The 27725-nt window shown below is 38.8% G+C and overlaps 1 protein-coding gene, 1 long non-coding RNA gene and 3 pseudogenes across 5 annotated transcripts; 3 read left to right on the top strand and 2 right to left on the bottom strand.

The window, feature by feature from the left end:
- Positions 1-1065: 1065 nt before the first annotated feature.
- Positions 1066-4783, bottom strand: LOC146460315 (TNF receptor-associated factor 5-like; annotated as a pseudogene). The gene is made up of 4 exons (XR_014857676.1): positions 3805-4783; positions 3276-3456; positions 2907-3106; positions 1066-2207 (listed from the first exon to the last, which is right to left on the bottom strand). The product of XR_014857676.1 is annotated as a TNF receptor-associated factor 5-like (transcript).
- A 2132-nt stretch (positions 4784-6915) lies between these two features.
- On the top strand, positions 6916-10010 carry LOC146460314 (uncharacterized). The gene is made up of 4 exons (XR_014857666.1): positions 6916-7231; positions 7587-7691; positions 9082-9119; positions 9943-10010. It is a non-coding gene; the product is annotated as an uncharacterized LOC146460314 (long non-coding RNA).
- Positions 10011-11291: 1281 nt separating this feature from the next.
- LOC146460313 (uncharacterized) lies at positions 11292-16673 on the bottom strand (annotated as a pseudogene). Its single transcript, XR_014857675.1, has 8 exons — positions 15751-16673; positions 15298-15374; positions 14884-15087; positions 13798-13868; positions 13553-13584; positions 13191-13292; positions 12371-12827; positions 11292-11411 (listed from the first exon to the last, which is right to left on the bottom strand). The product of XR_014857675.1 is annotated as an uncharacterized LOC146460313 (transcript).
- Positions 16674-17357: 684 nt separating this feature from the next.
- Positions 17358-20394, top strand: LOC146460312 (uncharacterized). The gene is made up of 2 exons (XM_085088330.1): positions 17358-17635; positions 18044-20394. Exons 1-2 carry the CDS (start codon positions 17383-17385, stop codon positions 20392-20394), a joined length of 2604 nt encoding a protein of 867 aa, XP_084944456.1. The 5' UTR covers positions 17358-17382.
- A 2753-nt stretch (positions 20395-23147) lies between these two features.
- LOC146460311 (uncharacterized) lies at positions 23148-27384 on the top strand (annotated as a pseudogene). The gene is made up of 3 exons (XR_014857674.1): positions 23148-23155; positions 23199-23295; positions 23846-27384. The product of XR_014857674.1 is annotated as an uncharacterized LOC146460311 (transcript).
- Positions 27385-27725: the final 341 nt, after the last annotated feature.

Genomic DNA, 27725 nt, shown 5'->3' with positions numbered 1-27725 from the left:
ACGATATGCAGTCTTCCATAACAGGGCTACAGTAAAGCTGTGTGTTCATATAACAGTCTAATTTTTCATGAACACGACTCCATTTTCAAAGATTTGCATTTAAAAGATCTCTAGCTGGAGTATGCTCCAGTGCCCAAAGAGATGTGATCGCTCCATTTTCGTCAAATTATAGTAGTGTAAACTCTTTATCATTGTTCTCTTTTCAGCATTGATGATATCTATGGCCGATAAACTGAACTGATCGACGACATCTGCATCCCCTCGTTTTCAAAACTTGAACAAAACCGGCCGTTAGAGGTTCTCCTTTTAGCTTGCAGAAAAGGCGTTATCTTTTGGGCGTTTCCATGCGCCCCTGCCGTCGCGCTTGACTCGCGCTCCGCTTTCGCCTCGTGCATGCCTCTACTCGCCAGAATAAATTCGAAACGCAAAAAACAAAAAAAAACGCTTTTCCCCTTGAATCCCCACCTCTCACCTTTTCTAGATTTATTGGCAACTAACGTTTAAAACAAGCATAAAAAACATTTATTTACCTTTGCCGCTGAAGCAAAACTCTCAGTGATTCCTAAACACCGGCCGGTGCATTAGCTTTTAACCTGGCCCCAGTTGTTCAAATAGCGGATACATTTATCTAGCAGATGAGCTCGCTATCCGGCGGATAAAATATTTTGTTTGGAGTACATTTATCAGCGTTATAATGATTTCTCGACTGAATAGAGTTAGTATCCGCTCTTTCAACAACCAGTTCCTGGTGGCAAGAGAGGGTTTTTCTTTTCAAAACGCGCGCACAATGATGAAGACAACTGCTTATGCCTTACGTTTTAGACATTAAAACAATCGGCAAAGCCTCCCGCAAAATTAAGCGATTCTCGAAACACTTTTAAGTAAGTAGTTGTTCATGTTCATGTGTTAGGTTTTTTCGCTTAGGACTGTAACGTGTTTTCCCATTAATAGATGTTGGGTTATTCTTTCGTCATAATGACAAGTAACAAAACAGCTCAACACACGTACATTCCTTTTACTTTATTATAATGAGGCATGGAACATCATGCGCACCTCTTTTTACAATTCACCTTCGACCGGGTTTGGCTAACATTTGAAACAATGGATTACAGAATCCACATTTCATTTGTAAAAATATTAATTTAGTATTTGGTGTAGAGGAAAGCGTGAATGTGAATATTTATACTTAAACAATACGAAATTAGTCCTTGCCTATATTAAATACGACTTATTTGATAACTGGCATTAGTGAACCTTAAGATCTCGATAACCAGCCGCTATAAGAAAAAAATAAGCCCTCATTAACCCAGGGGGAGGGGTGGAAAACAAGCCTACATACAACTTACATTGTATTGTCATAGTAAAGTTTCCAGTCCACATAAAAAGTTCGGTTTGGAGTCAAAACACACAATCTCATTTCAAATGACTTGAGCTAGCAAAGATGTTCAACTTTACATGTGTGTACACCATTTCCCGTGGAAAAGGTAAACGAAACACGTTAAAACATTTGCAGAAATTAAAGAACGGCTCCACGGCTTTAACTTTCATCGTACTCTGCTAGTTTACTCTGTGTTTCTAAAGTGAGTGACCGTGAAAACAGTTTGCAAATTACCCGATCCGTTCAAATCTAACCACAAAATTGTTAAAATCAGCTACAGCATATTCTGATCTGTATACCTTTTTAACCCCTTATTCTTACGAGAACCGTGAGAAAAATGTAACACTAACATTAATTTCAAATGCCTTGTCTACACCCGAGGGTATGATGCGAAATCAGCGATTATATATCAATTGTGTTGCCAGATAATCATCTTTAACTACATTTTTTAAATTTTCTAAAACGCCCTTATCGAAGGTAACATGATCAGCACTATACGTAGTAGACCAAATTACATAACGTTTACGAATTGCTGGCAGATAGCTATATACATGCCCATAGTAGGTACTCATTGCCATATTTATCAAAACTTGAAATACAGTCGATGGCGTTAAATTCCCTCAATGGTTTGGTCAATTTATAAAAGACCAGAAATCGAAGATAGCTATGTATAACTATAGATGGCTATTATGACTTTAATTTCCAATTCCTGGTCATTCCCAAGGTTACCAAAATCAACCTTGGTGCTGATTGTTTTTCCTTCACTTATAGTTTCTGGGTAGGGTGTTTCGAAGGCTTTACATACATCACCATCCCTAAGCAATGCAATCTGAAAAAAAAAAAAAATTAATAACAAAAGCAGTCGCGTGTCAGTTATAAGTATAAATAATTATAAACATAGAAGGCAAAACTATTTAAGTTCGACACGCCTTATCGTAACTACCCAATAAACTTTTTTTCACAAGTTAGTCATGAAATACAAAACGACATGTTTTCAATAATTTGTTTTTGCCTCACTTGCTTGTTGGACTGTTCAAGGAGGCGTGGCCGTTAATCAAATTCGCGTATCATGATTGGCTGTCTCTGGTAAGTCGCGTCGCACTTTCACGAAAAGCGATCAGCCATAGACCCTGTGCAAAAATGGCTGACATTTTAATATTCTTTTGCTTGCATTCAAATTAGCCTCAATAACCTCGTTCTTGAGTCCGAAAATCAAAAGAATAATTCACCGTGAACGAGGCTAGTGAGGCTAATTTGAATGCAGACAAAAGAATAGTAAAAAATTAGCCATTTTTGCATAGGGTCCATATCTTATGATTTTGCGTCAAAAAAAATTTGCGTTTAAAAGGCTTTGCACTAGTGACATAACAATCAAAATCACAATCAGAAAAACTGTTTTTCGTTGGAACAGCATTCCCAACACTGTGATGTAGTCCTGACTATGTACAACAAAAAATTCTCCCCTAGATTTATTTTGAAAGCCAACGCTAAATGTTGAAAGGCATCATTAGTATAAAATGCTCCTCACCTTGCTTACAGTGAGTGGCTTAGAGGACATCACCTGCTCTAAAGTGAAATGGACGTTCTCCGCCGGATGCATCTAAACAAGCTCCGTTCCAAGTTGAAGAAAGGACTTGCTGCATCTTTTCCATCTTTCATATCGGAGAGCTTTTAAGTCTACCGAAAACTCTTTCTTGCCCTTAGCTTTCTCTCCACTTTTCCGTCAGCCTATCAATTATATTTAAAGCCACCTTTTAAAAAAGTGTACAATTAATTGACTACTTCACAAGTTCTACTTCTGAACTATATAGCGGTATTAATCTAAATTACTGCTTTGGAAGTTGATACAGTCAAATTTCAATATTTACGTGTACACAACGTAAGGGAGTTCATCTACCTTATTGAACAACAAGCATCCGAGCCTCTCCACTTCATTTTTAAGCAGCACCTGGTGACTTTCCTGATACTGTTGGTCATGATCGCGCTCTGCACCAAGTGGGTAATAGTTGTGAGATCCTTTGACGGCACACTTAACCAGAAGCTTAGGACAGTCGCCAAGGTGCAGGTGAATATGTGACCTGAAAACACGACAAAGAATGTGTTAATTACATAAATGAAGAATAAGAACTGTACAAGTGACAAGCGGGTAAATAACGAGAAAATTTTTGACTAGCTATTTTATACCACGTCCTTAAAAATACATGATACACGATCAATACTGTGCATGATGGGAAGGTTTGGTGGAATTTCGCCGAATGATAACGGTTTTCCTGCATGTACATGCACCTTCCCACGAAATTCTGGTACACTAATGACACCCGTCATTAGTGTACAAGTAAGCGGTTATTAAACACTGTCTAAGCCGATTGTTGTTAAGCATCGCTCTTTCTATTAAAAAAAAAAAAAAAAAGGTGACAGCAACGTACCTTGGCAATCGCTCTCTGCACTGAAGCGGACATAGCTGAGGACCCTCTGGGCAGTTTTCCATGTGAGTGTCTAGATTAAACCGTGGCACACCCACCTTGCAGAATCTGCACGGCATTTTTTGATACGGACAGGCCGCTAGGTGATGGTCCAGCCGTTCTCGAGTGTGGCTTTCATTACAACCATTTGGGCACTGAAGTAACATTAACTGGCAAGTGCCGCTATGGTTTTTCATGTCGCGGTGTTCCCCGTTCCACGTGCAACCGACATTGATACAGCGTACACCAATTCTGGAAATTAATGCCCTTACTGCGAGGTTGATGTTCAACTTCCCAGGGTTAATCGTCTCTCGGCAGAGGGGGCAGGTTTTCCCGCGGACACTTTTGGACGACATCTCTTCCAGACAGGTCTTGCATGCACTATGTCCACAGGGCATGGACACAGGCTGATTCATCAACTCTTGGCTGTGACAAAATGGTTCGGCCAATGTGAGTTAATTATTGTAACACCTAATATTAATACACTAATTGTGTTGGCTACTGTATGCCGTGAAGATGGAACAAATCAGTACCGTATTTTCTCGATTAAACACCCTCGGCGTTTATTTAAAATTCGGCAGTTTTGACCAGGCGTTTCTTCGCGGCCGGCGTTTATTTTTACATGCAATTTTCAAACATTTTCCCATGTTGATTTAATATTACCGATCCTCGGAAACCTAGGGGCAGTTTATCTGTGCTGGACAATTTTCCCCTGGATTACCCGAAGTTACAGTATTATGGTACATTGTACCGTTCATACGGCACTTCTACCATGTTGCAATCAAGATTTGTACCGCTAACAAACAAGAGCTATTTCCAGCTATTACTGGTTTGATGTCATTGGTGTCCAGATCGATTTGGCACAGCAAATGAATTTGTCGATTTTACTACGCCGGGCTTATAAAAGCGCTGAAAAATTCTCAGTGATAAAGCTGAAAACGACATTCTATAAAGTACTTTGTTTAAAGTTGGATGCCCCGTCTGATTATTTACCATTTGTAAGTTCGCGCACTATCAAGAGAAGGAACAATATAGAGATGGGTGACGCCGATCTGGATGTAGAGAAAACCCGAGCAGGAATCCGATAGTTTTCTTTTCTTTGACACTGAAACGGCTGAAGCAGCTATTTATTAGTTGTTTTTCTTTCTTTTTTGACAATGACTTTGATTACGAGACTCTTTTTTAGTCTTTAAATTCAATGAAATTTTAATATTGTAATTTTAATCTTTTTTTTTTTTAAATATATTATTATTATTATTCTAATAATACTTAGAAAAAAAATGGTTTTTGTATATACGCATTGTAAATTAGATGAATTTTAAGTTTTCTTTTAATTAAAAAATTAATGTAATTGAGTGATTAACATAAAACATAAAATTGACATTTTGTATACACGCATTGTAAATTAGATGAATTTTTAGCTTACTTTTAAAAAAATTAATGTAGTTGTTAATTATTTTATGAAATAAAGGTATATTATTATTTTAAAAATAATAATAATAATAATAATAATAATAATAATAATAATAATAATAATAATAATAATAATAGTAATAATAATAATAATAGCAGTATTCGCGTTTTAAGCGTTTTGGTGTGACGGGCCAAAAACGATCTGAAAACACTACGTGCGGACCTGTTTTTTTTTTTTTTCTGAGAACGAAGAAAAACGTTTTCAAACAAAACGGATACGACTGCTGAGTACTGGTTTTTTGTATTTATATATCTACAGTAACACTACTTACAAAACTATGCAATATCCTACTTACAACACGATACTACATAGTACGTTTGGTACACAGAAACAAAGTGAAAAAAATACACTATTTACCTCCTGAATTAGTTATTTATATTACAATTGTTTTTCATGGTGAAAAGCAAGTGTACAAAAAGGCAAAAAAAAAAAGAGGGGTAGGGGAAAAGCCACAATCCAGAAAGGGGGAGAAGAAACAATACTTCAATAAGCTACCAAATGGAACCACCATCACAAGAGCGGGTGGTGGTGTTGAAGCAGTGTCAAGGAGCTGTGTGCTAGTGAAGCGTTCTGCATCTCGGCCAGAAAGCTGGAAAGTTTTCAGCGAAGGTATATTTATGCAATTGTTTTACTTTTTTGTCACAGCCAAAGGATATTACTAAGGAAAAGACCACCAATTTATAGGAAAAATGCAACATATATATATTTTAATGGGCTACTCTGCTCCGATTCTTCCACAAATTATCTAGATAAAGATAAAAATTATGTTACGAAATTGTTAATTAATTCCATGGCTGCTCTACAAAAGACATGTCATATGTAAAATATATATATATTTTTTTTAGTATTCGGCATTACAGAAGGAAAAGAGAACACAGCTGAGAAAACAAATTCAGAGCAAACTGAACCTCCAAGCGACCATGTGCCAGAAAACCAAACCGAAGGTCGCGGTACCCAGGTATCTACAACGCAAACTGAGCATCCAGCTGCAGGTAGCCCTGTCCCTGCAGAACAACCCAAAAGGTTAGACAGCGATGAACCCATAGTTGCACCGGACGACAGCGGAGTTACTTTGGAAGGTGACTTAATCATACTATATTACTAGTAAAACACCAAAAAAGAATGGCTTGGTGCAAACTTAAGACTAACGTAAATGACTATTTTGGCGAGAAGAAAAAATATCCTCAAAAGTGCCTGAATTTCAGCATCTGGTCTTGAAATACAAGAAAAGACCGAAAGGAAATATCTGAAATAGTGTCAGTGCAAGTCACTACGACAATTTGAATACTTTGTGGAGCAATTGCTTACTAATACAAACACTTCATCTTTACCCTTGATTTACTGGCCAAAAATTATGTTGGTTTAAACATTTTGGGTAATTAGGAAATGGGAAATTGGAATTCTTTACATAACCTTTAATTTGAACATATCAATGATTTTTCAGTAATTTAAATCTGTCAATTGTTTCAGCATTTAATATCAAAGAACCAGATGCACAGATCACCATCCCTGAACATGAACCCGAACAGCTTTCTCCACCAAGCTAGTCAGCAGCCAGTCATGACCATCAAATGTCACCGCTCCCTCCACCAAGCCTCAGTTCAACTCCCAGACAGTCAGCAGCCAGTCATGACCATCAAACATCACCGCTCCCTCCACCAAGCCTCAGTTCAACTCCCGGACAGTCAGCAGCCAGTCATGACCATCAAAATGCACTGCTTTCTCCACCAAGCCTCAGTTCAACTCCCAGACAGTCAGCAGCCAGTCATGATCATCAAACTGCACCGCTTTCTCCACTAAGCCCCAGTTCAACTCCCGGACAGTCAGGAACCAGTCATGATCAGCAAACTGCACAAACCCCGTTACCAAGCCTCAGTCCAGCCCCAGGACACAATGACAGTGGAATTGGTTTAGAAGGTGAATTATTTCATCTTATAATATTATTATTAGCTACACCTGTCAGATACGTTTTTGCTTTTGAAAAACTCAAATTTTTACAGAGAATGTAAGAGCTTGTTAGTGCTTTAATTTTGCTATCCAGAAACTATGCAGATTTAAAAATCTTAATTATTAACTCCCTTTATGATGCAAACCCTAAATACTAAAAATTTCACAGATTATAAAATTAAATGAAATATTACACTATTAAAAACTCTGGATTAATTTTTGTACATATTGCTTATTATATTTTTTCATTTGCAACGTGGTTAGGCCAAAATGTAAGCAATGAGGTCAGTGAAGATCGCCCTATTGTTTTTATTTATTTGTGTAGTGGAGCCTGATGAAATTGGTAAAGGAGATCTTCACTCAACGGTGTTTGGAACCAAGAGGAAGTCAAAAACAACAAAAGCTACCCACAAAAAGATCAAAACATCAGGTATTGTACGAGTTCCTATGATAAAAACTAGCTGTAGCTATGATTTTTTTTTTGAAACTGCATCATAAAAGCGTGATACACATTAGGTGCGGTTACACACACCACGGTAAATGGCATTTCCCGTGGTAAATTTTCCCGCGGTACATCACCCTTGGGTTTTATTTTCCCATGGTTCCAGCGGTTACACGCGAATAAAGATTTCCCAAGGTAAGACAAATGTCACGCAAGTTAATCGCAACTTCTTGAGTCATGGGAGTTTGATTCTAGAGAATTAAGGTGCCTGAAATCTATCGTTCTCTTGCTATGTCGACCACTTTCCGCTTGGTTTTTTATGCGATACTTGATGTTCATGGTGGTCTTTGTATGCAGGAATAAGGATCTTGACTTCAGTCGCTTCCCACCGTTTGTTTACATTACCGGAGTCAGAACCTTACGAACCCCACGGACTTTCACTGCGAGCAGCAGGACTTTCATCGTAACTTTTCGATACATTATGGTGAAAATGCTGATAACCAGGATAGACTACTAAGCCGGACCAGAGTTAGTAGCTTGAAGTTCAGTTAGATTCTCTAGTTCGGTATCGCCGGTTAAAGAGAAGTCCATTGTACAAATCACCATCCATATTCGAATTTCTAACAAGAATAAAAACATTTTTGGTTTTAGCCTCTGTTTAAATTGCCGGTCTAGTAAACAGGTAGAGAAATAAATTGAAATACATAAGATGCTCACAGCATTGCATGAAATTCTGCCATATCCACAATCTCAAAGCCGCGGTTATTTATTCCGACGCGAACGAAATCTGCAAAAAAACTTTGGGGTTACGTGTTGCTGTCAAACGGAGCATCCTGATTGGCTCTTTTAGCTCGGGAATCAAAACACCCTTCCAACTTACCACGTTAAATGTCATGGGCGCTTCGTGTGATCTTTTTGACGTATCCATGGATATTTAACACGGGAAATTTACCTCGGGAAACGTCGGTTGCACTGCTAAATGCAGTTTCACGTGGTAAAAGGCCAATTTCCAACGTTAAAAAGTGCCCCGTGTAACCGCACCTATTGTAAACTAATTTTATACTGGGTTTTTAAATACACTGATAAAAAGCATAGCCGTCGAAAATTCCCAACAGGAGTAATTCAATCTAAAGGAATCATGTTCAGCACTCAATTGTAGCACTCTGTCAATTAATCGACTTGAAATAACCTTTCTTTTACTTATAGCCAAATATTTATGAATAGCATTTTGATTTGTTTACTCCTTAAGTATAACAATTAGAGTACATTGATACTGTGCCTTACTGTCAGTATCCATAGTAAATAAAAATCTGTCTCAGAACAATAATGAAATGTGTCAGAATTCCTTTGTATTTTTTTCTTCTTTCTCCTTTAACAGACAAACAGCAGTCTTACAAATACTGTGTGTGCAAAAAGGTATGTTAATTTATCATTGTTTAATGTTATTGGAACACACCCTCCCCATTAAATGAAAAGGGAGTTTAATTGCTAGCACACAGCAATTGGAAGTGAGATTTGCTTTCAATGGTGGTGTTGCACGGTGATCACTTCATGCTTATAAAATTTAGAAAATGGCAATTCAAAGAGGTACACTCCATTTATCTTATTTCTTAAGGCAGGCTATTAAATTCACATAATTATGAAATCATTGTGCATCTCAACAAAATGCTTATCCAATGATATTTCAAGTAATAAAAAAGAAATCATTCCCATTTTATAGAATAATGATCATTTTTCAGCCTTAAACTACAAGAATTAGTCTTCTTGAGTGACCCAATAGAATTATTGTATTTATTCGTTTAAGCGCCCTGGGCGCCTAAAGTAAATTTTTGGACCTTGAGAGTGGGCGCTTATTAAATTTTCATGATTTTCATCAAGTAGCAAGTCTATTTTGCACCCAAAAATAAAAATAAAAATAAAAAAAAAACGTGTAGTTGTTCTGAAGTAGAATTTTACCTGTTCGTTGGACGTGTCTTTAAAATACCAAGAAACCTAGCTCGGTCTTCGGAAAGTCTCTCGTTGTCAGTTAGGACAATCAGCAAACTCTCTGGTACTCCTATTGTGTGTTTCAGTATTTTGAGGGGTGGGCGCTTATTCGAGGCTGGGCGCTCATTAACTTTTCCTTCCTGAAGGGTGGGTGCTTATTCGAGGTGGGCGCTTATTCGAGGTTGGGCGCTTTATCAAATAAATACGGTAATACTTCATGCAATGCCATTAAAGTTCAATTTCATTTCAACAGGAAAAAACACAAAAAGAAGAAGAAGGGATGATTATTTGTGAAAATAAAGCCCGAAGAGAGGACAGAAAGGTAATTTATTGGTCCAGGTCCTTTATTACATTTTCGTTTATCAGTAAGTACTATCCGAACTTGCAAATTAATAAACCTCTTCATCATGAGATTTAAGAATGTTTGGGACTAGTCTTTGACATCACACATTTCCATCACTTGAGTTGCGATTAAAAAAAAAAAAAAGCCATAACTTTCAGCTCAGCAAAACATGTCACCTTAAGAGAGTATCATATTATAAACCATAATGTCAGATCTTATTTTTATGCATTTCAGTGTCAAGGTAACAGGTATTTCCACCTGACATGTCTACAGCTGACAAAAGTGCCGAGAAAAAATCCTTTATAAGGCTTAATGTTGTAATGTTTTTTAACAATTGAATAAATTGCAATTAAATACATGGTTCGCAAAGAAACATTGAGCAACATAAACAGTGAAATTAAGTACCAAATGTCTATGGTAATGGGGCAACTTGAGCTGACTGGATTTAAAGATGGGTATTCTTGGCAGAATAAACCGGTTGTTGATGACTTGACATTCTTTCCGTTATATCCTCCTTTTAGGTACTGCCCCAGATGCACAGAGATGAGGAAACAACCAGTTTGAATTTAATGAAATAATTAATTAATGACATACATGTAAACATATCTTTTGGTTTAATAAACAAGTTAACAGAGTTTTGTTGTTATGATTGTCTCTGTACACCCAGTCTATTAGTGACCCTGTTAGGGCTGATTTACCAAGTATATATGACCAGGAAGAAATGAGATTATATACTTGAAGGCAGGAAAATAAATAATAAAAATTATCAGGATTGTTTTTGAAAAGCCCGAAAGTGATTAATTTAAACCCATTAGGGATACTGAATTTGAGATTAGAATAAAAAACGTCCATCCAATATGTACTAAAACACTGAGTACCGGCTTGGTTGTTACACGTCTGTGATTTTGCCAATTACAGTCGAACCTCTCTAATACGGACACCGAAGGGACAGAGCAAAGTATTAGAGAGGTCACGGCGATTAAGTCACTTTTAAGACTGCACTGACAGTTTAAGGTGTTCAGTAACTAATTAAATTCAGGCTCAAAGTGAGTGTTGCGTTAATTTCCGAGTCTATATTGATTAACTTTATTGTACTTCTCGTGTACATGCAGTCATACATAGGAATTTGAAACAAAACAAAATGCTGTACTCCACTTTAGAACTCAATGCACCCTGTTATGGAAAGGTGTACAATAGTGCAATTCAACAGCGAACAGTGACTGGTGTAACATAAAAATCTCCCTCCTGTACATAGTAGTTTATGAATTGAAAAAGTCAGTAATTTTCTTCTGGACAGCATTCTCGAGTCTTGGTTTGAGATAGAGTGACTGAGCTTTTGAAACCACCTTGCTTAGCTCGTCGGCAAGCTGAGATGCACCCTGTGCAGTGAAAAAATTAGTCAGATGGTTAAGTTCCGATAGGGCTTCTTTATACCATAGTGTTTATACGACTTTATTTTCCGTGGTTCTGGCAGTACATCATCCATTTCCACGATTTAATCCATTTCCACAATGTTAATTTGACACATTGTCCCCGGGGTGTCCGTAATAAAGAGGTTAAGTTTGTATGAAACTGCCTCCTGGGGCTGAGATGAAGTGTCCGTTGTCCGTATTATGGAGGTTTTTTTAAGAAGAAAGGTATGAGAATTTTGTCGGTACATGGCAAACTGTCCGTAATAGAGAGGTGTCTGTATTAGAGAGGTGTCCGCATGGAGAGGTTCGACTGTATAGATGTTTTCGGTGGACTTAAGGGTTTTGAACTGATAAATATTGTAAATAAACCGAATCATAGCCCCTTTTAATTGCCTGTTTGTAACAACAAGCGTTTCATGCCTGTAATCAAGTAAAAACCCGCAAGTACGAACCACTAATTTTCCAGGTTAGCCTAAAATTAAAGGATCGATTCACTTGTATTTAGCATTTTTCTTCATTAAATGTGTAAAACTACATGAAAAGATTTTGTAAAGAAACAGTAACTAGTTTCTAAATTTTTAGGTTTAGGTGGTACTTTTTAAGGGGGTGTTACAGGCAAATTTTAGCCAACCTATGAGATACCAACTCAATAAGATCTCAATTCAATCCTAGACATAAGTGCTAATTTTATTGACAACAATAATAATGAACTCTTTTATAATCTTTTTTGGTGTTGTTCAGCAGGTGTAAATCATTAACCTACCTAATAGTAATAAACAAAATTTTATTCCTGCTATAAACAAATTTTCATGGGGTTCAAGACCCTCTAGACTCAAAGGTAACAATAATTTTTGCTTAGTTATTTTAAAAGCAAATGAAGCTATGTATTGGTGAATAAGTTCAAACTAGCTAAAAGTTTTCCCAACCTTAGGCAACAAAGGCTTTTTGCCATTTTTTTAACAATGTACAGTATATTTGTTCCTGCGTTTAACCATACGATGCAAATAAAACAAGTGATGGACCTTTGGCATGGCACACAGAATTTTTTTAAAACGAGACAGCCACACAAATGTCTGTTCCGCAGCCATGGTGTTGCCTTCTGGAATTTCTTCCTTTAGGGAGGAAGGATTGTATTTATCCTGACAAGAAGCATCTTTGTGGTTGCGGATGTGAAGCCTGTCAATGATCTTCTTTATGGTCATCCACGCTTTGTCCCATGGAGAAGAAAATGGCAGTGGATTTCTTGCAGCTTTAAGACCATCCAGATGGCACATGTTATCATAGGCCAGAAACACTTTGCTCCAATGGAGAGGGTTGATTGCTTTCAGAATTGTAAAAAGCCATGATATAACAATAATGAATACCTGAGATGGACTTTCTGACCTAGCCCAAAAAAAAAAGAAAAGAAAGGTAATCAATAAATTTGTTTGTCACAGGAAGCCCACAAGCCAAAACAAGCTCACAGGAAGCCCAAATCCTGAGACACCTGAGGAGGTGGCTACATGAGGGATTGAAAACGGGCAAACACAACTCAACTGGCATAATTTTTTGAAGTTGCCTCAATTACATCAAAGTACATGTAAGATCACCAACAAACGTGTGGGTTATGTATGGTCCTCCATTTAAAACAGAATGTTTGATAGAAGGTGATGTTCAAAGATGAAACAAAAAAAAAAAAAGAAAACTGCTATACAAAAAACATAGAACGCAGGAGTAAAATTATTTGCATGACATAAATAGACTCACTTGAAAATTGGACTCCTCTTGTCAATTATCCCTCCACCTCTGACTATGAATAAATGCCCTCTGGACCACTTCTGAAGTCTCTGTTTTTCACCAGTTTTGAAACTTCATTTAAAAATAAACAAAAAATCCACAGGCGATCATCGGAATAGAATGAGAATGAGGCCCATAAAACCATAACTATCTCATATCAAATAAGTGTGCATATGACCTCATATGCCTATCAACTAATCAGCATTCAGAAATGAATATATCATAGCTAGTTTTTGTTTTAGTTTTTACCTCCAAGCAGGGGGGTCTGTATGGGAGAATCTTGACCGTGGGCATGAGTACAGACGGAACGCAGTGAGGTCTGTACTCATGACTGTACTCTAGTTTGTACTCTATAGGATGCAGACTGGAAAGGACATTTGACAGTGCATGGTAGCCGCAGTTTTTGGTGCAAAACTCTTTCCCTTTTCTCGTCAAGTTTTTCGGCGCTTTTATTTAGGTTCTTTGTACTTTAGATTGCAACCTTTCAAAGCAAAATGTTACTGGCCATAAAATAATGTGAAATATATACTGCTATGAAGGGTACATTATAAACATGACAACAATGAAAAACACTGACCTTTCTCTGCATCATACAGTGTGAGAACATGAGCTTCCACGGACCATCAACTACCCACAACCTTCCACAACCTGAAAGAAAGTTATAGCTTTTAAGGCTTGGTTACTAGGCCACACAAGCTTTGTAACCCAGGCAAACATGGTGAACAGCTGTTGAATGAAATTTTCGTCTTAACCAAAGGCATCCCTTTGATTTCTGTATAGTTAAAATTTTGTAACATGACTACCAAAGCCTTTGGACCAAATATATTTGCAAAAAAGTATTCAAGGCATTTAAGAATTCATAAACAAGGCGGTTATGAGTTTGGAGAAAAGCTAACGCTGTAAGGCGATGAGTTGGTCGAGAAAACCCAAAATTTATTCCGCTTCAGACCATAATATGTATTTCTCAGACGAAATTACCGACTGACGTATGGGTTTGTTGAAATTTGCGTAACACAAAAAGTTATGACGTCATAAAGTTTTTGTGACGTCATAACTTTTTCAATAGCGTAAATTTCAACAAATCCATACGTCAGTTTGTGCATCTGAATGCACTCTACCCTTTCGCTTTTGTTCCTTCGAGAAAAGGTGTAAGCTGCCTGAGTTTTAGTAGTTTTTGTTTTTAGGTCACGTGACTTACCAAATATGGCTATGAATACCGAAAGTTATTGGAACCTCAAATAGAAGAAACATGGCCAAGAACTAACCCCAGGATACTAAGTGGGCTCAAGATATGATGGTTAGCAGTCATCCATAGCAACCATTTTGAACTATTTTGAAGTTAAGAGTCTCCCCCCTTAATCTTCTAAGCTGACAACAATTTAGGATCTTTAACATTTTTTCTTTTTTTCCCTGATAGTTAAAAAATTGAAGATCATATAGTCCATATATCAATAAATGTATAATCACAGGACTTAAATCCATAACCATGAAAAAGGCTCTAGACTAATTTTGGTTTACTGTCAATGTTAAAACTGATGTACGAAAGTTTAAAGTACTTTCTATGATTTTGTTATTTGAGTTTTGTTAACATGATTGCAAATTTGCCATTATATTACACTGTAATTTATTGTTTTAAATAGGGACAAAAGAGCTATCTCCTCACCACGATCCCTGCAGGCATCTGAACAGTCGACAGCCGAGTGGCTGTAAACAGATTTTGCTCTAGTCTTGTCAACTTCCTCCATTACTCTTTCCCTGTCTTCATTCTTTTTCATCAATCCAAAAAAATCCAAGTTACCAAGTTCTCTCAACTCAGCCTCGAGTTCCCCATTCCAGAAACCTGAAGCACACTGCTTTTCTCCATATTCTAGTGAGAAAGACACAAATAAAAAATTACTTAATACTGACTGTTTTATTTTAGCATTTTCTGTTACATTTTTGCCTTGCAACTAATAAAAATAGTTTTATAACTTTTGATAGCGATAACGTCAAATTATTAACAATTTTATATACAAACGATCAATCCAATGTACATGTAATGTAATGTAAACGTGTCCAAACATACAGGTGTATTTACCTTCCTCGCCAGCAAACAGCCCAAATGCTTCATTATAAGAGGTTGAAAACCCGGAAAAACTGACCTAACAATGATTCCTGTAGGAATTAAAATGGAATAAATAAAAAAAACAAGCCTAATGAAAATATAATACTATTCTTCAAATTTTTGATAGATAAATAGAAATAATTTTTTGAACAAAAAATAAACACTTTATGTAAATTAACCTCTAGATCTACACCTAAAACAATTTCTAGAACAACACTCTGGCTAAGCTGTCACAAAGCACCCGTTATATAAGAACATTTGGAAACATATTTTATTACATGCGGGTGTACGTATAATTCGAGTTGGTATTGTGTGTGAAACTGACTAATCTAACGTAAGGTTGAATAAAAGTGCATTTCTGTTATCAAGCTCTGGAGTTTCTACATACACCAATCGCAAACTCAACACGCTAAATAAAAAACTCACGCTAATGCACACTGGAAATCCAGCACTTTTCTGTCGACAAAGCACACGTCACTGGCCTCCACGAAGGGTCTGCTCTCAGGATAAAGGCTCCAGCCCTTGGTTTTATCGCCATACCTATCATAATTATAATTGGTATGGCAATGCTCACATCGTAGTGAGAACTTTAGACCATTTCTCTTGCCACTGAGAGTGTGAACTACGACGTCACATGCCTTGTTGTGAAGAGCAAGATTTCTGCTGCATGCTAAACACGTGGCAGTTGGGGGAGACAGCAATGTCACACCACAAACTCCATGGTACACCTCGCTGCAGACACCAATAGGGACAGACTTCTTCACAATTCCTAAGCCCTCGAATATTATGGGCGCCTCTTCAAGTGAAACTGAAGTTAGTTTTGCGATGGTCTCCCAACTAACGGTCTTAGGAAGCACTCGCAGGTCTTCCAAGGAGAAGCTGATATCAGACAACAACTGAGGTTTGTACTTGCAAGATAGATGCGCCCAAATAACTTTGGGAGGCAGATTTCTTATACTGTCCAAAGTCAGCTTGGTGGAACACATCGATCTGAAGGCTCCCACAAGAGCGTCCCCGGCTTCCAAGGAACTGTCAACTTCTTTGCGCAATTCGTCGACGAAGCTAACTGCGCTGACTCTACTCCGCTTGTGACCTTTCGGAGGCATTCTTACAACGCTCTATCTACAATTCTAGCTATCTATCTACAATACGACTTACTTCTATTTACAACACTCTATCTACAATTTTCTATCTACAATTCTACTTACTCTATCTATACGATTATTGAAAAAACCCCTACTAATAACGAGAGAAACGTGCCTCCGCGTTGGGGTTACCGAGTATGAGATCATGTCATATGCGGTGCAATACCGTGTGACGTGTTACGCGTCACAAAATCACACGTCTTTTCGGTTACCCCTAAATCGCACACCAGATGCTTAAAGGGGAAGTATCATGAAAATTTGATGTCATTTCAAAACCCAAAAATTATTTGCATGATAACAGAAACAAAAAATAATTGTCTAGTTGTGTTATAAATTATCAACCCAGTGCAATAAAACTGTCAATTAGTGCCTCTGGCCAGAGACAGAGTAGGTTGGAATGGATTGAAACTTGAAAAATGTTAGGCTAATGTTTTTCAAGTTTTCGTATTATTGTTTCCAAAATGCGCTAGAACAGAGTACGAGTTGTTCCTGTCAAGAATTGAGTTGATTTCTCTCCTCGCGTTGTTCTAGAATTATTTTGTAGCAAAGTGAAGGTCTTATTTCACCATTTTAAAAGAGGTAAAAAACCCCATGATACTTCCTAAAGGGCTGCCAATTTGTAAAAAGATATAGGGTGTCACGTGCAATCCTGAGGAATCAGCAAATTGTCGAATTCGTGTTCGGCCATTGTCATACGAATAATAGAAATCAATATTAGAACAAAAGACTGAAGCGAGCGTGAACGTGAGCTGAACTCATCGACCGTGACACGAAGTGACTCGGTTGAAAAAGGCCTGGGTAAAGTCGTCGGTCCAGTGTCCAACCGGCGACATATGTCATCACGCTATTGTTTGTTCGGAGCGTGTCGCGACACGTGATAATGTTGTATTAACCTTTTGGTGCATGGTTCATAATGGCTGACCAATGGAAATGTATTATCTGTTCGTTTGTTTGTCTCTTTCTGAGCCAGCTACTCTCGCATCTAAACACTATACACCGTGATGATGTTGATTTTCGTCAAAAATGCGGGCTGCCTGGATGCTTATCAAAGACGGACTACACGTCCATGAATTCTTTGATCAAGCATGTTCGCACTAGTCACCGCGCGCTATTGAACTGTACATACGAGGCAGTCCACAAAGGCCACAATGGTGTTGATGAAACAGGTACGTAATTGTTAATTTATATTTCAGTTAGATTACAAAATCCCGGGTAAAAGAGGGTGGGGGGAGTGGAGGTTGCGGCGGGTGGGGGTGAGGGGAGGTAAAGGGTGGGGGGGGGTGGTGGTCACAGGCGGCTCTGCCAGATCAGGGAATTCTGTAGTCTCCTATGCAGCCGTTATGGGTGGTAACGCAACGCTCCTTTCCACTGAGAGGAGCGTTGCGAGACGATCCATGACAGGCTGCGTAGGAGACGAGGGGTTTCAGTAATGGTAAGTTAAAAAGTTGTAATGTATCTATACCCTCACCTTACCCCCAATGTTCCGTGTTTCTTACTCGATTGTAATAACCGCACTGACTATTTGCCTTATAGCCCTCTTACCAGTTCTATTCTTTATTTTGTTTTAATTGCAGATTCTGAGCAATTTTCTCCCATACACCCGGAGGTTGATTTGTCTAGTGTTGGTAGCAAATCACAGAGTGAAATTCCATTTCCTGAAGAGAGTGAATGTGAAGATGACAGTGATCACTTCAGTGATTCAGACAGGGAATCTGACTCTGAGAATTCCTCAGTTCCGATTTTGGACATTTTAAACAGGTTCTGTTTTAAACTTAAAGAGGAAGCAATGTTAAGCTCAAAAGCAACTGAAAGGATCCGGACACTTGCTATTTCACTCTTGAAAGCCACAAATTTACAAAGCAAAAAACAGGTTTACAAAATTCTTCGTAACCATGGTATTGACCACAACGGAATGCCAGAACTTGAAGATGTGTTCTCCCCATCTACCTGGGAACATGGTGCTATTGAACTGACTGACTCTAGTGATTTCGGTACTTGTTTCCCCAACATCTTACCAAAAGAAATTAAGTTGGGAACGCAGAGAGCTTGGAAAAACCTGAGAAATGGAAAGAGAAGAATTATGGAACATCCAGAATGCTTTTATTATGTTTCACTTTTAGCTTCATTGGAAGTACTTCTAAACAATCAAATAATTCTGGACATGGTTGCTGAACCTAGGAATGAGAACCAACACTCAAGCCTGTTATGTGACTTCAATGATGGCAGTATCATGAAAAATCATGAACTGTTCTCTACAGATCCCCAAAGTTTGAAAATAATCCTCTACTATGATGACATTGGAATAACAAATGAACAGACAAAGAGGAAACACAAACTGGCCATGTTTTATTTCCAGTTGGGAATTTTGTACTCGGAATACAGATCTAAACTAGAATCAATTAACCTTCTGGCAATTGTCGAAAGTCAACATTTGAAAAAGTATGGAATGGATGCCATTTTGAAACCATTTATTGATGAATTGATGATACTTGGGGGTGATATGGGGTATGATTTCCAGCTACAAAATGGGGTTGTGCGTCTCAGAGGTGCTTTGTTTGCAGTAATTGCTGACACTCCAGCCAGTCAGTTACTGGGTGGATACAAAGAATCTGTTGGTGGGGCAAAGAGGAAGTGCCGTCACTGTATGGCCGATTTTGATGAAATTCAGGACAAATTCAAAGAAGAAGACTTTGAATTACGTGACAAAGATATGCATAATTACCACTTAGAACAATTGGAGGAGCATCCGGAGCTACACACTCATTTTTCAAAAGAATATGGAGTGAATAAGAGGAGTGTCCTATTAGATGCACAGCTACCTCAGGACTTAATGCACATTATACTGGAAGGCGCCCTTTCAAGAGCATTGTTTTTTGTAATAACTTACTTTATAAATAACAATGCCTTTACCTTAAATGATCTAAATGCATTTATTTTAAACTTTAATTATGGCTATGCTGAACGGAAGGACAAACCAGTTTATATTTCTCCTGAATATTTACGGAACCCTCATGAAAACCTGGGGCAGAGTGCTGCACAAATATGGCTCCTTAGTCGTGTGTTTGTTTTTTTTGCTGAGCCATTTGCCGACGAGTATCCAGATGTGTGGAGAGTCCTGCTAACAATTTTAGAGATTAAGGCTATTTGTTTAAGCAAGAAAATAAGTATTAATATTTTAGGGTACTTAAAGGTCATTATTGAAGAACATCTGCAGTTGTTTAAAAATATTTTGAATGAGGACATCACTCCAAAACAACATTACCTCATTCATTTGCCCAGTCAGATTTTACAGTTTGGTCCATTAGTCAGGGCATGGGCAATGCGCTTTGAGGCCAAACACCAACAGTTCAAGAAAATGCCAAAAATAACTAAAAACTTCAAAAATTTGCCTAAGACTCTATCACAGAGGCATCAAAGTGGAGTACGGGCAGACGCAATTTCACTTTCAGGAGAGCACAATCCATCTGACCACCCTCTCTTCCAAAGGGACGATGTTTGCAGTGGGGGCTCAACATGTGCAAAGGAACTTCAACTACATGAAAGAGATGCTGCGAAAAATTGCATAATGAGGTTCAATCCATTGTTTGAAAAGGAGGAGGATACAATTTTCAAAGCTTCGTCAGTAACTGTTCATGGAACATTATATAAACTAGATCCAAATACCCTTATTCTGGCAGAGATGAACGATTCAAATCCTGTTTTTGGATCGCTGGAAAACATTTGGATTTGCGGTGCTTTTGTTTTTCTGGGTTTGAAATTATATGAAGCAGTTGGTTTCATGGCTACTCTGAATTCATATCAAATCAAGGAAGAAGATTTACCCAGTGGACTATTCATTATTGAGGTGCATGATCTTATAATGACCTCTGTCATGCATGGTTACAAGCATGATGGGAAAATCTACATTTGCCCAGGCTGTGTATAAAAGTGGGACGGGGACAAGGGGACGGGGACATTGGGACGCGTGTGTGGGGACTTGGGACCTGGGGACGCGTGGGGAGGGATGTGGGGACATCAAGCATGGGACGCGGGGACGTATGGGACAAGGACGGGGACGGGGACGCGGGGACGTCAAATATAGGGACCCGGGGGACGTGGGGACGTTAATGTTTATTGTTTAAGTCGAAGGTAAATGCGATACCTCTTTCTTCACAACCCACCCTACCCTCCTTATGGTCCCAATATTCCAGCAAGGAGACTTGGACAGTAGCCTCCCACGCAGTCGTTTTTAGGGGACTCGAATTATCTCCTCCCCACAAACGCCTGCTTACCCAAACGCCACATTCCTTTCCCATTGTTTTACACCCAAGCACCCTAGCCAATCACCATCGAGGCATTGTCCAATGATATCAAATCAAATTCCTGGTTACAACGGCCGCTTCCGTTTCCCACGAGCTTTGTACAGTCTCTGGTACAGTATTGAGAGATGCGGGAGTTAAGTTAGAATGTACATATATTTTTTCACTTCTGGAATGGCTGGTTATGGCTGAAACGCCAAAACAAATATCGAGTGTGAATAAAAGCGCTTCTTGTGCGACGTTTTGACACCGTTAACTGCTGGGAGAGTCAAAATATTCGGGAAAGTGTAGTCGATCTTCCCCGCCTGATCGACTTGACAGTCGATGAAGATATCACCTCTTACGCTACTCTACGTTACTCTGGAGTAGATTTGTTCGTTTGGACGAAGTGCTTCGAGAGACTAACTCGATTCAAGGGAAGATCTGCTGTATTTATCAGTCCATTGAAGACTATTAAACAGAAAGATAAACGACAAAGAGCCGATTAACTTGTGGTCCTTGTGGAAAATGTCAGCTAATGTCGTACATGCCCTCGAACAAATTGCAATAATAAAGCGAGTTTCAACTGCAAAATTTTTAAAGTTTACCGACATATTGGGTAATATTTCGGTTTCCTCCACACCGAAAAGGTCGACAAGATTGAAGGCAAAGCAATAAATATTAAAGCGACTTTGCTTAACCATTCGGCAAATTGACGAAAATATCGCTATTTCCCGTCACGAATTCTAATTCTTTGATTGCAGTCCGTTGATAGACATTTAAACTAGAAATTTTGAACGTAGGGCACACAAGACTCAAAGCTTCTGTAAGCTCGGTAAAGTTCTGTCTCTGCCGTGATGTTTTAACTGTTCGAGACCGCGAGAGGCGTTCTCAGGTCAAGGTCAACCTTCCAGATTTTAGAAGGTTCGCTGTGATTGGCTTAGCGGCGGAAAGGAATGTGGCGCTTGGGTAAGCAGGCGTTTGTGGGGAGGAGGTAATTCGAGTCCCCTAAAAACGACTGCGTGGGAGGCTACTTGGACAGCGGTCTCACTTTATTCAACGCTGGGGGTTCTTCGTCACGTTTATCATCATGGAGGATTTCCAAGGTAAGGCTATCTTGCGTTTGTCTCGATTATCACTAAAATCCTAACACATCCTTGTTTGAATCTTGTAAATTTTGAGCTTGAAGGATATTATAGGCAATACTTAGTTTAACGATTTGCATTTTTGGTCGCAAGATTGTTCAGATTTGAACTACTTATCGGACGAAGATACAGAAGATGCTAGAGTTTGCAAGCGGAGTAGAAGGTGTGCTTCGTCACGATTATTTTCAGTTGTTTTGCATGTATAAAAAAGCCTTAATGTTACTACAGTATTTTACATGTATAGAAAGAATGCATTGTCACTTTGCGTGGCTGTTCACGGCCAACTTGGCTTCTTTGCTAATGTTTCTAGATTAAAGTAACATGATATTTTCATTGAAATAGGGTCATGAGGTTGCACAGCAATTCTGATTTCAAGTTTTCATTAACACTGCTATTTTCATTTTTTCTCTATAGTGTTTTCAAACAAAGTCAGGATGAAGTCTTTGATACGGTACGTTCTTTTACTATATTAAAGGTTTTTTGTCCTGTCAGTAGTAGTTTCGTTATTAAGTGCAAAAACAAGCTACATTATAGTCACGACAACCCTTTTTTATTTTCTTCGTATCAATAATAACTAGTACGCCAGGGCAGTCTTTTGTAATAGAGAAGATTTATTGTCCGACTTAAAACCCCAACTGAATTTTGAATACATTTTAAATAAAGGAGATGTTTTGCTTGTTTGACCAGCTCAGGCTTTACCATGGGAACGAGAGGTTGCTAAAATCTCAGCTATAAATTCATCATGTGATCTGCCTAGTAATGGATTAACAACGTGTCCTTCCACAACCATTGAAGATTAACGCAAATTGAAAATCTTACACATCAGTCCAGGTTAAATTTGGGTGATGTTGATTTTTGTATTAATTTTTAACCTTTGATTTTATTTAGGCGGATAGCAGCCCTATCAATTCCCCAAATGCTGAGAAAATTAAGAGGTAGGTTTTAAAAGTAATTAAGCAGCTGGTAATTCTTGGATATGCAAATTTGGGGGATGCTAATAGACCCCTCCACGGTTTTTTCAACATTTGACATGGACCAGTTAGTGAAATTCCTTTGACACCACTGGACAGAGCGCCTTCAAATTGGTAACATTGGCAAAGTTGCAAAAATTTATAGACGTTTGTAAACTTGTCCCCACCATACAAACGTCTGAAAAGTTTCGCGACTTCAAGGAGCTATATCTTCGTTACTTTTCGACAAATCACAAATCACTTTTCTTTCAAGGTGCCCTTTCCAGTGGTGAACGTTTTTGGATGATGCAAGAGTTGGTTAATTTCCTTTTATTATTATTATTTTTATATATACAGCAAAACGGTTGTGCGGGAGGAAATCGCATTTGTAAGGCGAGCAATCGAGATAATCGACACGAGTGAGGAAGAGGAGGACTCTGAGGATAGTCAGCAGGTACATTGAGTGACACATAATGATAACTTATACGGTATCTAATAAGTACTGACATCTTAGGGTGATTCTCCAGCTAATATACAAACCGTTCGTTCTCCAGTCAGTTCATTCGCGAGATAATCATGAACTACAGTCCGAACATTTTTATGATGACAGTCAGTGGTCTCAATTTTAAAGTGACAATTTTCTAAATAAGCTACAACCGTAGAAAAACGCCGTTTTACAGTACTTTTTCTTCCCTCAAAAGCGACGTTATACATGAAAATGACTGTTTAAGGAAGTAATTTTCAAGATCAAGCTACTCTACATAGTTTATATTACCCAAATGAGCCACTGAGGTTCCATGATTGTTCTTAGCGCACGCAGTTTAAGTCATTTTTATCGTTCCTTGTTCCATCAAAGTTGTAGCCAGACCAACCACTGTAACAGTTTTCCGACTTTTAGAATCGTCAGTTGGTGATTAACGAATCATCCCAAAATAGCAATGGGTTAATTAAACATGAAGGTGCTGTTTTATAGAATGTCTTATGAAACAATGTTTTTTTTTTAGGAATTCAAGAAGTATTACGAAGACGACAGCCGCCTTCCTTATTACGAGAAAGGCAGACAATCACCATATTCCAGTAAAGAGAGTGTAGACATTCTGCTGAGAGTGAAAGAACCATGTTGCACTGAAGTCCCCCTTCAGGTGATGGAGAATGCTTCGTTTGTAATAGATTTAGATGCTCTCCCCCACCCCGAAGATGTGCGGGCGGACGATCTTGGCAAGTGGGTCCATATTGGCTCCCCGAAAAGCTATATTGCTGTTGAGAGAAACAAAAGTGGCCATATCCTGGATGTTCAAGTGACAAGGCAGAAAAGAACAGACGCTGATTACATCATGGTGGTTAAGCAGTATCTTCACCACGACAAGGAGGCACAATATCGGAAGCGGATGTCTTTCGTGTACGATAGCAAGTCGAGAAGGCACCGACTGGCATTGCTTCAGTATTACTTTGAAGGTGAAGAAACCCTTTTGAACCTTAAGGAACATGGAAATTCAAAAAACAACACAGAGCCTTATGTTCGAACGAAACCAAGCACATTCGAACAGCTGAAAGAAATATCCAGAAGCTGCCAACCCCGAGAGGTCTTTTTCGAAGCTGTACGTCAGAAGGGGGGATTGGAGTTTTGCTGCTCTAAAAGTGATCTGCCGCGAAATTCGAGGCAGGTGCAGAACGTATTATCGTCTACTTCGGCATCCTTTATGCCGTCAGCTAGTTCCAGTAGAGATATCTTGCTTGAAGCTATGGAAAAGTGCAAAACTAAAGATGGTTATGTCAGAGAGGTAGTTGGTGCACCAGAGCCTATGGCCTTCCTTGCCACTGACAGGCAGCTAAAAGATATCGAGCTGTACTGTTGTCAGGAAGACGATTTTTCAATTCTTGGTATTGATCCAACATTCAATCTTGGCAATTTTAGCGTGACTCCAACGACCTACAGGTGCCGCAAAATTGTTAACGTAACCACAGGTAAATCACCTGTTTTCCTTGGTCCCATGCTTGTTCATCAGAGCAAAACGGAACAAACGTACCGATATTTAGCCTCATCAGTTAAGCGATTCAATCCAAACACCGTGTCTCTTCAAGCCTTCGGCACTGATGGTGAACGTGCTTTGTCAAATGCATTCAATGAAGAGTTCCCTGTGGCTGACCATCATCGTTGTTTTATCCACCTGCGTAAAAACATTGAAATGAAACTCTCCAGTATAGGCATCAATGGGCGTTACCAAAACTAATTTCTCGACGACATATTTGGTCATAATGCAGCAGCTATCTCGTATCACGGAATTGTGGATTCCGATGATTCGGATGACTTTTATGCAAAACTGTGCTCGCTGGAGGATGTTTGGAATGCTCGAGAATGGGAAATCACATACCAAACTCCCACATTCTACGACTGGTTTGTCAAAAATGTTGCTGACACGATCAACGCATCGATGCTGAAACCCATGCGACAAAAGGCGGGACTTGGGGATTCCCTATACACAATAAACGACAATGAAGCAGAAAACCACCTGTTAAAGCTCAAGACGGACCACAAACGTGTGAACCTCGTAACGCTTATTGAAAAGAGCCATGAACTTGTGAAGGAACAAGATTCGTTGCTGGAAGGAGCAATAATTGACCAGGGGGAATGCAGACTCTCAGATGAATATAAGCACCTGAAGATATCCCCAGAAAAGTGGAGAAAGATGAATCCTACGGACAGAAGAGCGTACACCAGAAGAGCCAAAGAAAGTGGTCCCATGTCACAAACGCTTTCCACACTCTCCATATCACATACACAGTCCGGCATCTCTGGTATCCCAGAAAGCATTTTATCCCATCAATTCTCTAAGGCCCAGAGGCTCTTGCGAATGAATAAAGTTAGACATGGCTTTGGGGAAGACGATACTCTATTGGTAGCATCGGATACATCAGCGAAACCGCATGTTATAAGGCAATGCAAAAATGGTAAATTCTGTTGCGATGATGACTGTCCCGCATACAACCATTCCAATCTTTGTGCTCACACACTGGCGGCAGCAGAATTCAAGGGCAAACTCGTAGATTTCGTAACATGGCACAAGAAAACTGGTGTACAGACAAGTGTGACAAAAATGTCTACTTATGGGCTGGATGTTGGTAGTGCTGGTAAAAAGCCACATCAACGAAGAAGAGCGAAGAAGACCAAGGAGAAAGAGAACTTCATCGTTGAACATGTAGACAGAGTGGAAACTCCATCTCAGAATCGCCAGCCCGTGAAAATGAAGATTGTTCGAAGAAATGGAGAACACGAAGTCTTGCAAGAAAGTCTAGCAGAGACAGGCGAAGGGCATCGTGAGGACATCAATTCGTATTCTCTTGTGTTCCTGTCTGATCATCCCCGAGTGACAACTTGTACAGGATGTGGAATCAAATTCGCTCGAAAGGCCGATGGTGGACTCTTTCCTCCTCCGCATGACGTCGCCATTACACACAAAGAACACCGTCCCTGGAAAGATAGAAATACAGGGATCTTGAGAGTTGGAAAGGAACAGGCTGTCTATTTTCATGTAAATATTTCTTGCGTTCAGAAAGGAAACAGCATCAGTAGCGCTACCTTTGACGGAGCACAATTAGACATTCATCCCATTGTCAAGCAACGCCTGAACAAGGAGCATAAAGATTTCCTCTTTCAGCAGTTGAACATTTCACTATAAATGAACAACACTGTAAAACGTTCCATGCCGGAAACACTACTTACGAGTAAAAGCGTTGAACGTCAGCAAACAGAGCATGTAGTTAAGATTTAAAACTATTATTACTAAGTACTGGTTTGTGTTTTCATTTTGAGGCGATACCTGCCCTTTTTAACAAGTTTCAGAGTAATTGTTTGCATTAGGTGCGATGCATACCATGCGGTTGCTTCTCAATCAATAGGGGATTTTTGGCCTCCATCAACTGTAAGTTATAAAGTGAAATTTTGTTGACTATGCAGTGAGCACTAGCGTTGTAACGTCGTTCATATTCTATTTACATTTCTACGACAATGGTTGCACTCATTCCAAGTTATTGAAAATGAGACAAAGATTATAATAATTTGCTTACAATTTGTTATGAAATTAGGGATACGCGAGGCAAAACTAGTCGGAGGATACCTTTCACGGCTTGTTACCAAGTCATTCCTCGTTACAGTTTTATTGCAACTAGTGTCCTAAGTTCCTTTTGCTATTACAGCGGTAGTTCAGTGTTACAACTCTTCAGATTACACAATTGCAAAAGTAAGTGAAAAGATGTTTGTAAAAGAGTTACTTGGCAGTTTAGTTTGCGGCCAGATAAACGTACAAAGCAACCAAATATTAGAAGGTCAATAAGCCGAATTACGTGTTTACAAATTAAAGCATGCTGTTCACGTTCATGTTATTTGACTGAACTGTCTCGTTGCAAAGTGACTTAGCTAACCAGAAAAACAGTTTTGCAATTTGTTAGATTGATTTCCTCTGGGTGTAGACAGTTTTGTCAATATGTAAACATTCTTTATTATGTAAGTGAAGTTTTCATAAATTAAAATAATGAGTTTATTTTGCCTTCCGTTCACAACGTGGTACTCGCTGACTCTTTTTTTTTCATTCTGGCCTCCTCAGACAAACCTTGAATACTTTTAGAGAAAACCCGCTTTGATTAATAGTGACATGAAAATGCTTTTTTCCATGGCTTATCGGATATTTTCAATGACTGACACGGCTTCTGCCACAGGTCGTCCACCCTCTGTGTTACACTTTCATTCACCCAAGGGCAAGTCGGTTATGTACGAATCTCCTATAATGCTTTACAGCCCTTAAAATAAGAAGTGGCAGTGAGTTGTAAAGCGAGAAGTGATCGCGCTCTCCAAACAGTGAACTGGATGTCGTTATTTCCCTTCTGCGA

The sequence above is a fragment of the Pavona decussata genome, unplaced genomic scaffold (assembly GCF_977016875.1).
Source record: "Pavona decussata unplaced genomic scaffold, jaPavDecu1.1 SCAFFOLD_214, whole genome shotgun sequence".
Lineage (NCBI taxonomy): Eukaryota > Metazoa > Cnidaria > Anthozoa > Scleractinia > Agariciidae > Pavona > Pavona decussata.
The sequence above is the reverse complement of the archived record's forward strand: the minus strand, read 5'-3'. Positions and strand labels throughout refer to the sequence as shown.

Excerpts from the sequence above, each read along its gene's own strand:
- LOC146460312 (XM_085088330.1), top strand. The coding sequence starts at position 17,383 with ATGGCTGACCAATGGAAATGTATTATCTGTTCGTTTGTTTGTCTCTTT. Across the intron at positions 17,636-18,043 it reads CAATGGTGTTGATGAAACAG|ATTCTGAGCAATTTTCTCCC; the intron begins GTACGTAATTGT and ends TTTTAATTGCAG.